Source organism: Sparus aurata, chromosome 10 (genome assembly GCF_900880675.1).
Source record: "Sparus aurata chromosome 10, fSpaAur1.1, whole genome shotgun sequence".
Lineage (NCBI taxonomy): Eukaryota > Metazoa > Chordata > Actinopteri > Spariformes > Sparidae > Sparus > Sparus aurata.
In genome coordinates, this window is record NC_044196.1 from 31,765,542 (window position 1) to 31,775,930 (window position 10,389).

At 44.8% G+C, this 10,389-nt stretch overlaps 1 protein-coding gene across 12 annotated transcripts in view; it reads left to right on the forward strand.

Annotated features, from left to right (window-relative positions):
• mpdz (multiple PDZ domain crumbs cell polarity complex component) overlaps nucleotides 1–10,094 on the forward strand; it is a 49,217-nt gene extending 39,123 nt beyond the window's left edge. For 11 of the 12 annotated variants that reach the window (XM_030430866.1, XM_030430867.1, XM_030430869.1 and 8 more), the window contains 15 exons: nucleotides 182–250; nucleotides 887–982; nucleotides 1,065–1,139; nucleotides 1,298–1,493; nucleotides 1,592–1,737; nucleotides 2,400–2,483; nucleotides 3,491–3,684; nucleotides 5,497–5,644; nucleotides 5,733–5,819; nucleotides 5,913–6,006; nucleotides 6,308–6,471; nucleotides 7,172–7,276; nucleotides 7,568–7,665; nucleotides 8,104–8,227; nucleotides 8,338–10,094. In XM_030430866.1, the coding sequence (XP_030286726.1) occupies nucleotides 182–250; nucleotides 887–982; nucleotides 1,065–1,139; nucleotides 1,298–1,493; nucleotides 1,592–1,737; nucleotides 2,400–2,483; nucleotides 3,491–3,684; nucleotides 5,497–5,644; nucleotides 5,733–5,819; nucleotides 5,913–6,006; nucleotides 6,308–6,471; nucleotides 7,172–7,276; nucleotides 7,568–7,665; nucleotides 8,104–8,227; nucleotides 8,338–8,484 (1,827 nt within the window). In that variant the 3' untranslated portion in view covers nucleotides 8,485–10,094. The remainder of the gene's footprint in view (nucleotides 1–181; nucleotides 251–886; nucleotides 983–1,064; nucleotides 1,140–1,297; nucleotides 1,494–1,591; nucleotides 1,738–2,399; nucleotides 2,484–3,490; nucleotides 3,685–5,496; nucleotides 5,645–5,732; nucleotides 5,820–5,912; nucleotides 6,007–6,307; nucleotides 6,472–7,171; nucleotides 7,277–7,567; nucleotides 7,666–8,103; nucleotides 8,228–8,337) is intronic. The other variant, XM_030430873.1, reaches the window with a different exon arrangement.
• Nucleotides 10,095–10,389: the final 295 nt, after the last annotated feature.

The following is a 10,389-nucleotide window of genomic DNA, read 5'->3' on the forward strand; positions in this document are numbered from 1 at the left end:
AGTTGTTTTCATGGATGTTTGCCTCCTAAAACTCTCTTTGTGTGGTCCTGGAGATCCCAACCTCCCATGCCTCTGAGAAACTCCCAAGACAACCAAAAACCACAAACACTCAACACTGTACTCCCACCAGCACACAACTTTCAGCTACTTACTTCATACTGTACCAACTTTTCCCTCCCAGCTCGAAACGACGGCTGCTAACGGCGACGCCGACGCTTCAAAGCACGTGCATCACATCATAAACCTGAAGGTTAGCCACCCCGGACCCCCCAAACACACATCTCGCACACATAATAATCCTTTTGAAACACCAAAATAAAGACAATAATAGAGGGAAAGTTGGAAACAGTGCAATAATGAGGGAGGTGTTCACAAAAAAACTCAATGAGGTATGACAGAGAGGGAGAGGCAGAGCACACAGGAGCAGTCAAGTCTGACAAGCTGCCAGAGGAGAGAATAGAGACAGAGCATTGTCAGATAAAAGGGTGAATACACTGAGCAACAAATGAATGGAAGAAGAGCAGTTCCAAAGGGATGTAAAGGCTCAGTTCACCCACACAATCAAAAGAGGAACTGAGTTCTCTCCTACTTCTTTAGTCATGCAGATATTTCCACTTTTACTTGTCAGAAATCACATTCGAAAGACTCAGCAGCAGAGTCTGGAATATGTTTTTTGTTGAGTGCATATTTCCACCCAAGACCTTTGATTCTGACCCTTTGGAAAACAGCGAATGATAATATTAATATAGAAAATAAGCAGTAAGAAAAGGAAGAGACAGGGAACACAACATTGCTGGAAAAGCCGTATCACCTGGATGAGAGCCTTACGTAGGACTCACTGCATGTTATAAACTACTTCTAAAATTTTGTCAATGTTGTCCAATAGGAGGACGGCGGACTTGGCATCACCTTTGAGGAAGGCAACACTGAGAGCGGAGTTGAGATTCAGAGCATCTCTGAAATGAAAGGGCATACAGGCAAAGTATGTAATGCATACTGCAGCAAATGCTCTCTGTTCATTATGAAGCTGATTTCTTATTAAAATCATGGTGTGCTTCATGCAGGAGGGCTGCATGAAACCAGGGGACAAACTCCTAGCTGTGAATGGCGAATCAGTTCTTGGCTACACCGCTGAAAAGGTAAATTGCCAGTGGAAATAAAGTGCAGTCATCATATTGTATTTCCTCTCAAAACAAGGATTTGTCTCGTGCAATAAAGTTTCAACAATCAGACTGTTTGGAAAAGAGCCTCCAGGATTTAAACTAAGAGTCTGATTAGTAATTGTACTCTGTTTTAGGTCAATTCTCTCCTGAGAAAAGCCAAAGGTCCAGTGAAGCTAACCTTCTCTACAGATGAGACCCCCTCCTCCTTCTCCTCTCCCCAGCCAACCTGCCACGACGTTGGCTGCTCAGACGACGTCCTCATGAGCCTGCCCAGCGTGCCGAGTGCCACCACGGCTACTTTGAGTCAACCAGAGGCGGAGGCCGGCACAAGTGAGGCCGCTTACAATCATAGGATCCATTCTTTGACTTCTTATTCATCAGGATCAGTAATAACTCTCTTAATAATTCTCTTTCTTCCTCTATTTAAGGTCCGAGTCGCTCGTCCACTCCTTCCACTCTGGCCTGCGACCCGACGACCTGTCCCATCATCCCCGGCTGTGAGACCACCATCGACATCTCCAAGGGCCGCACGGGCCTGGGCCTTAGCATCGTGGGAGGCTGTGACACTCTGTTGGTAGGAAACCAAACACATGACTCTGCTAATGAGGCTTTATCACTTTACAGAGACAAACTGCGTTGGAGTTAAATATGTCCAAAGAATGTTACAGTTTTTACAATCTACAATGGTTTGTGTTGCAACATACTGTGTATTTGTAGTATCTTGAAAAAAGTTTAGTGATTGTACTTTCAAGTAAAAACTCACGATGCCACCCACTTAGAATCTTTGGTGGTGGTATTACTCAGGTTTGAAATAGCCGTGGCGGCTCAGGAATGTAGGAAATGATGTTGTCACAGCCCTCCTCCTCCTCCTCCTCCTCCTCCTCCTCCTCCTCCTCCTGCCGTCCTCTCCTCAGCCCCATCTATTTTGTCTGCTCAGTCAGGCTTGGGGGAGGCGGGGGAGGCGGGTGAGGTGGGAGGGCAGGGGAGGGGGCAGCTCTTTGTCTGGCCTCGGCCGCAGCAGACAATATCCAGCCCTGGAATGTAACCTCTGAACCCCAAATGACACTCACACTGGAACGCAGAGAAAACACACTTGAAGTCAGGAGTGCACACTCACACTCTCACAACCACATCGTTTTGGAAACCGTTCTTTTTTTTTTTTACCTCTTCACTTTCCTGTTCACCTTCTCCTCCTCTTCTGTACTTATTTTCTCTCTTTTCTGCTCTTTTCTCCAGGGCGCCATCATTATCCATGAAGTCTACGAGGAGGGGGCAGCCTCCAAGGATGGCAGGCTTTGGGCAGGAGACCAAATCTTAGAGGTGCGGCGCGCTATAATGAGCACCGGATAAAAAGAGGCTGGCTTGTGACATGAAAGCTACAGTCTCTATAGTTCGACTACAGTGTGTGTGATAAATTCCTCTATATATAAAATCTCAAACATTAAAGCAAGCACGATGATTAAATCCATGTCCGTATTACGAGGAGAGACGAAGGTGAAGTATCTCGGCTCAACTTGGATTTGCCCTCCGTTCGACCTCGTGCGTTGTCACAGAGGGAGGGGCAGGGGTGGAGATCAGGAGTTTAGTTATGCTAGCTCAATCAGTAGACCTGAATTGAAAGGCACACATGCATGCACGCACACACACACACACACGCACACAAACGCACACACACCCGTTATGACTTAATTGCCCTCTACTATTCCTTTCTGTCCCTGGGCCAAGCTGCTGTGTTTAGAAAACAGGGTCAGAGAGGAGAAGTGAAAAGAGCCGGTTCCCAGTCCGCAACCGTGCTGTCAGCTGGGAAAAATGCTTTGCACGTCCATGGAGGAAGCTAATGGGGTATTTCCCCCCTTTAATGTGGCAGAGCTGGACGTCAGTCCTTTGACTGACCACTCGAGCTTCTCAGAGACTTTTCGAGGGAAGGCTGCTTCCCTTCAGTGAGAACTTATGTTGTGAAACCACCCTGTGATTTTCACATTATGAGCCAGTGTTCAGATATCTCAGCAGTTTGGGTTTCTGGAGAGGGAATGTGACCTCATAGGTTATTTGATACTATTTATTATTTAATTTAATTTAGTTTTAATTAGCCCGTTAGCCCTCTGCTTCCCTGGCTTCCCTTTTCTGTGTTTGAAATGAACCTCTGACGAAGCGTGGCAGATATCTTTAGATTTAAGACGAAATCGAACAATAGTTGTGAATTTTTGGACATTTGAGTGTAGAAATTGGCTGTTTTCTTCTTTCTTAAAGATGTTAATTTGTCGCTGCGATAGGACTAGCCTCGTTTCTGCAGCAGACAACCCAACCTCCCCTTTGTCTCGTCGCAGGTAAATGGAATCGACCTGCGCGAAGCCAGCCACGATGAAGCCATCAATGTGCTGCGGCAGACCCCGCAGAGAGTCCGGCTGGTGGTCTACAGGGACGAGGCCCAGTACAAGGAAGAGGACTTGTGGGACTTGTTCACCATAGAGCTCCACAAGAAGCCGGGCCAGGGCCTGGGCCTGAGCATCGTAGGGAGGAGGTGAGCGAGAGATTTCTCATTAGTGCTCCAGTTGCATTTTCAGAGCTCTGCAGTTAGCTTCACGACGTGCTTTTTGAGGTGACCAACAGAGTTATCGTTTTAGAAAGAGCAACTCGTAGCATGAACAGCAACATCATGAAGGTAACTGTGTGAATTTTCTTTTTTTAATGCAGATCACGGGACCAGAGGTAATGGTTATTAAAATACCTGTAATTTTAGATAGTTTGTAGTGTGTAGAGAATTAGAGAAATATTATACATCCATTAAACAAAGATTTGTTAGAACTAAAGCACTCCTCATGGTCACAAATATGTGAAACGCATCAGGACCAAAAGAGGGTTTTTAAATCTCATTTTATGGTTCAGTAAGTGTTCATGTCCCTGGGTTTAGCCATCAGATCATTTTCAGTAGCACTAGCGGAGATCGTGACTCAGGTGTGTCGACGAGCGTTGCTACTTTTTGTTCCCACGAGAGCCGTCGAGGAAGATTTACTCGGACGTGAGCTGGCAGACTGTGGACCGTCTCACACACAAACTCAACACAGGTTTCTTTTCCTCGCAGTAGCATTTACGGCTTCAGGCACATGTGGGAAAAGGCCCGCTGGCCCACACGCCGACGGTCTGTTGCTGTCAGGTGTGTGTGGAGTGTGGTGATTGATCTCACCTCTGGGATCACCCTCAGGAATGGCTTACACAGATCATACTTAAATATGCACTGCAGATTATGTGTGTGTATATAACAGCTGCCGGGTAAAGGGCTCAAATTTAAGGTCATGGGTTGATGGTTTAGACGGCAGCCATCGGATCAACTTTTAATGTAGCTGTAAATCTTTGCCTCCGTGGTTTTTCTACACGAGTGGAAAAAACAACTAAAATGCTCAATCGGATGGAAAAGACAGCGAGAGAGAGACAACCTAAAACCCTCGGCTAAAACGGAAAGTGCAAGCTAGCAGTTAGTGGTGAGGAGCTGTGACAGCCAAGTGTCCCTGGCACTGGGGATTGAGCGGGATCGAGTTGCCGAGCTTCACAGCTTCTGCTTGTGTTAGTTTTATCCACGTGGAGATTGGCACTTCAGATATGCAAAATCCGCAGCATAGATGTGCTTTTGGAAAACGGACGCGGGCCGGGGATTCATCATCATCTTCTCTGCGGTTAACCTAATTTCCAAGATGTCAGCCTTCAGAGCAGCAAGATCCGTGGATGATAATGACCTCTGACTGTAGACAAACAAGGACGTACTGTATTTTCCTGTGACTGGTTCATGAAAGAATATTTGACATACCAAACCCACCAAAGCTGACCTCGGATGGTTTAAACACCTGTCTTTCAAGCAAACAAACCCCAAAACACGCTTCTAATACCTCTAATATCCCTCCAGTGTTAGAGTGAATACCCTAAACTTGTTGTCAAATGAAAAAGAGCAAAACTATGATATTTTCTTTTATAGCTTTTTGTGTTTGGCAGCAAAATGTTCACAAGTGAGCAGAAGCAGGATTCAAGATGGAAAACACATCTATTGAGGTCACAGTTGGGGGGTAAACACACTCTTTGCTATTAAATATTCCATCCTACCAGCTGTTTGTCTGCCACTTCCCAAAGGAGCGTAAGCCACATTTGTGCAGAGGTCCACTGGAAAAATGTGAAATTGCTGGATCAATAGTAAACCATCAATTACATGCTCAACAACAGCCGTCAGCAGTATGATACGATCAAGGTCAACTGGTAGAGAAAAATACCGTGTGACTCTTGCCAACATGAACACGGATACAGTAAAAGATGTTCCCTCACTGTCACTTCTTTGTTTTTTCCAAAGGAATGACACAGGAGTGTTTGTGTCTGACATTGTGAAGGGAGGTTTGGTGGACACCGACGGCCAGCTGATGCAGGGCGACCAGATCCTGTCAGTCAACAGTGAGGATGTCAGGTCGGCCACTCAGGAGGCCACGGCAGCGCTACTCAAGGTTCGTCTGGCCCTCAAGAGGAAGTGAATGACAAGTCGGCTCTAAACTTTGTTGGATGACATTAAAGATAATGTTCCCTGTGTTGCAGTGCTGTGTGGGGCCTATAAAAATGGAAGTAGGGAGGTTCAAGGCGGGCCCCTTCCACTCCGAAAGGAGGCTGTCTCAAAGTAGTCAGGTGATTAACTGGAATTATGAATGTTGAATAGAAATTCGCCATCATCTAGTCCTTGAAAGCAAGGAAAACAAACACTGAACGTCTTTGTTTCAGATGGAGGAAACAGGCAGCTCCAAGGTGGCCTCGCAGTGTTCAGAGTCTGGAAACCTCCCCGATGACCCTGAGAAACAAAGCAGGAGACCAGATTGTAAGTGGCCTCAGAGCTGATATAAATTCAAGAATATGAGTTAGGCAGCTGTAGGAAAAACATAAAGAAGCATCTACAGAAGGTCAGAGAGGCAAGGAAAGTTTTAAGTTTTGGTTGGATAATTTTTCTTAATTTGTGAAAGTTCTGGCAGATGTGTCATATATAAAGTTTGTACCACAGGTGCACCACTACCCCATGTTCTAAATTCACTGAAAATGGATCATTCTATTTATTGTTGTTTCACTTTCCTCTCAAGGCCTCCGCAGACATCCTGACATTTTGCACGTTTGCTTCCTTACAGCTCCGGAGAAACAGGACACCAGAACAGTTGAATTCACCAAAGGTCCCAATGAATCTCTGGGTATCAGTATAGCAGGTGGCGTCGGGAGTCCTCTGGGTGACATACCCATCTTTATCGCCATGATGAATCCCGTCGGCGTGGCTGCTCAGACCCAGAAGCTCAAGGTAGGAGATTTACGCTCCCTCTCAGTAACGTCAACGCTGAAAAATGTGCACGGCAGCAATTCTTTTGTGGGGTTTGATATGAATCTCACTTATTCTTCGCAGTGATGTCATTCCCACTCACTTGACTCAGATTGTGAATCTCAAGTCCTCCAAAAGGTCAAGAGCCTACAGCCTTTAGCAGTGACCTCCGCAGTAAAACAACAATTGCAGCTCTGTGTGACGCAGACTGGAGGAGGACAATAGCCATCGCTAACATGGGATAATAAATCTCCCACTCCCGTATTCAGATCATTAAGCCTACAGAAGGGCTCATTGAAATGAATAGGGGGGGGAGTCTTGAATAGTATATTCACGCTGCTTTATCTTTTCAGCCGGAATGAAAGATGAGAACGCTGCTTAATGAAATTACTCAGCCGAACACGAGCATGGTTTTACTTTCGCGTGGCGCTTGGAATTACATTTTCTAATAGTATGAGCCAGTGTCTCACATCCTGTTATCATGCAGAGTTCCTCCAGACTTGGTGAGGTAACACTGAAATTAGAGAAATCACTCTCGCACCTCTGCACACTGAAGAAGACACTTCAGAGTATCTCTGCTCTGCATCTGTTTTTCCCCCAACTTTCACTGCTGAAATTGTTTTTTCTTTCTTTCTTTTTTTCATGCATCTTTACTGAACTTACTGAACTCTCACTTTTCCAGATTGGAGACCGCATCGTCAGTATCTGTGGAACCTCCGCTGAAGGAATGAGCCACTCACAGGCTGTCAACCTGCTGAAGAACGCCACGGGCTCCATACAGCTGCAGGTTGAAAAGACACACATACACACACACACAAACACACACTTGTTCTCTCACCCTTTGTATTATAATTAGATAAACCCAGAGACACAGTTAGATAATCTGCAGTGGAACATGCACTCCATTCTTCACTTTATCTGCGTACAAGGTTTTACCTGAAGAGAACAGCCGAAGGCTGCCAGCGGCAGACTTTGAAGTAACATAAAACTCTGTTCCCACATCCACCACTACCACCATGTTATCAGTCTTTATCTTGCAAGTGTTGCATACCATAAAAGCGTTGCCATGCACCTGTAGGTGGTTGCGGGCGGTGACGCCACAGTGACGGGTCCCTCTCAGGAGCAGCCGGCAGCCGGAGGTCTCACGCCCAGCTGCATCTTCCAGGATGACATCGGGTACGGACATGTTGATTCTGCTGTCTTAGCACTGTAATGTAATCCTTTTCCAGACTTATTTACCCCACAAGCACAGTTCATTCAGTCAAAGACAGTGTAAAAGAGACAGTTTCCGTCAGTCAGAATACATATTTTTCTAACCTTCTTCCATTTAAATTGTTTTGCTGTGAGTTTGTGAGTTTTGGAGATATCAGCCGTAGAGACGTCTGTCTGATCATCCATGAGTAGACGCATGCTTCCTTTTGCGTTATGACACAGTGTAGGTTGGTAGAAAGAAACAGTTCCTACATGAAACCGCTCACAGCAGGAAACCACGCCATGACTTTTGAAGGCAGACAGGCAGACATCTCTACGGGTGATATCTCCAAAGCAATCTCGATTGATGAATAGTGCTCTGATAAGAAAATTCAGTCCCTAACTGCCTCTTTGTTCCACCAGCCCTCCTCAGTATAAGACCATCACTCTAGGAAGAGGACCAGATGGACTGGGATTCAGTATAGTGGGAGGCTACGGCAGCCCGCATGGAGACCTGCCTATCTATGTCAAAACAGTTTTCGGAAAGGTAAAGACGGACAGATTGCTGCATTTTATATTTACACAATTAACCAAATTGTGTGTTATTAAGCCGTTCCTTGCGTGTGTGTGTGTGTGTGTGTGTGTGTGTGTGCTTAGGGGGCAGCAGCAGAGGATGGCCGTCTGAAGAGAGGAGACCAGATCATGGCCGTCAACGGGCAGACTTTGGAAGGCGTCACACACGAAGAAGCTGTCGGCATCCTGAAGAGGACCAAAGGAACTGTCACGCTCACCGTGCTGTCATAGACACACATATGCAAACACCCACAAACACACACTGTCTCCACTGTTTTTCCTACTGCTTTGTTGCACCCGAAGTTATCCACATCTACACAGGCTGAAACTTTTGAAGGAGCACCACACCTCGCGGGTGTGACCAGCAATATTTCACAGCTAGAAAACTGTGCACACTCAAGCATGAACCGCCGTACACTGATAATCATGAAGAAACGTAATGCTCACTGTAGCTTTGAACACTGTGATAAAGCCGACTTCTGAGAGGAACCTTTCTCACGGAAACAGTAAACTGGAAATAAGTATGTCAAGAAGATATATGAATTCACAATTTTCAGTTTTAACTAGTTATGCTATGAGAATCTCAAAGAGGTTGTAAATAGTATTAGAAAACCATAGCTCACTCGTACATTCCATTGCTATGGTATGAAGTATTCACACATGCGTTTCCTGTATTGAAATGGATTTTCAGATCATTATTTCATTAGTATTTTACAACAGATAGAGTATTTCTACAGAACAGAGGCCTATTTTTCAAGGTTTTTTACTGTCTGGGGTCTTTTTACAGGGGTGACCTCCCTGTAAATTCAGAGCATGATATGGCATGGAAATGCCCTTGAGGCAATTAGCAGATTAGCAGGATTTAGTTAATGGCCATATTAGCTGATAATAGCATTATTGTGTCTGTTTCATTGCACTGCTGTTGGCAAATCACCATACTGATTTCCCGGAGAGGCTGATGCTGCTGTAACTGGTGTTAGTCAACTTTTATCATGAAGTCACTGTTGTTTTAGCAAAATTGGCCAAGTGAGCATTTTTTATGTGCTGAGGGCTAGAAGTCTGATATTGTAAATACACAGTGTGTTAACACTTCCCTGGAGGGAAAGATGTGAAATCCTTGATGTCTTGGTCCTTAATCACAGAAGTGTGGTGAGTTCACACTCGGCTAGATGAGGAAGTGTGTGTGTGTGTGTGTGTGTGTGTGTGTGTGTGTGTGTGTGTGTGAGACTGACAGATTTACTGGGACCAAAAATGCTGGACCCCATGACGTAAATCATGAATTTTAGGGTGAAGTGTATTGGATAGAAGTGGTTAGGGTTTGGCTCCAGGAAATGAATGGAAGTCTACATAGTGTCCCCAAAACTGATGAAAACAAGTGTGTGTGTGTGTGTGTGTGTGTGTGTCTGTTATCATGTGTGTGTGTGTGTGTGTGTGTGTGTGTGTGTGTCCTACTCACTGAAAACATTGTGCTGCTAAAGCCCACATACATATAAGGTATTATGTCACAGTATTTTTTAAAGTATTAAGTTTTTGTTCACTTGATGAAAGATGAAAGTAAATCACCTCCTATTCTGTGTGGAATGGATGAGTAGTTTAACCTGTCAGGTGATTATATAATGGACCTGAGCTCAATCTGACCTCATTATTTACCCAGAATGAAGGCATCAGCAGTAATGTGTCGTTTCCAGAGTCATTAGGTGTGTGTTGTTTGGTCTAGCTTCAGAAGAAGTCGTCTGTTCTCTGTCTTATCACCTTAAATATGTTGCTCTAGTACTGTCAAAGTGACAGTATTGAATTTATTCACACTGAATTAAATAAAAGTGACCTTTGGATTCCATAAACGTGCATTCTCCTGCGCTTTATTGTGTTCCTAAACCAGACAACATTCTTATTTCACCATCCTCTTCCAGTAATTGACACAAATATGAGCGCATAATTAAATCCCCCGAGAAAAAACTTCTTGTTGAACCTCAGCAGAGCGACTATAACATAAATATAAAAATATAATGTTCTTAAATGAAACGCAGGGCAACTCTCCAAATGCACCAGCTGTTAGTCAATCTAACTGCTCCTTACTGAGCGCTGGGTTTATTGTACAGTATACATCACATCTGCCGTACATCACCCGAATACGTT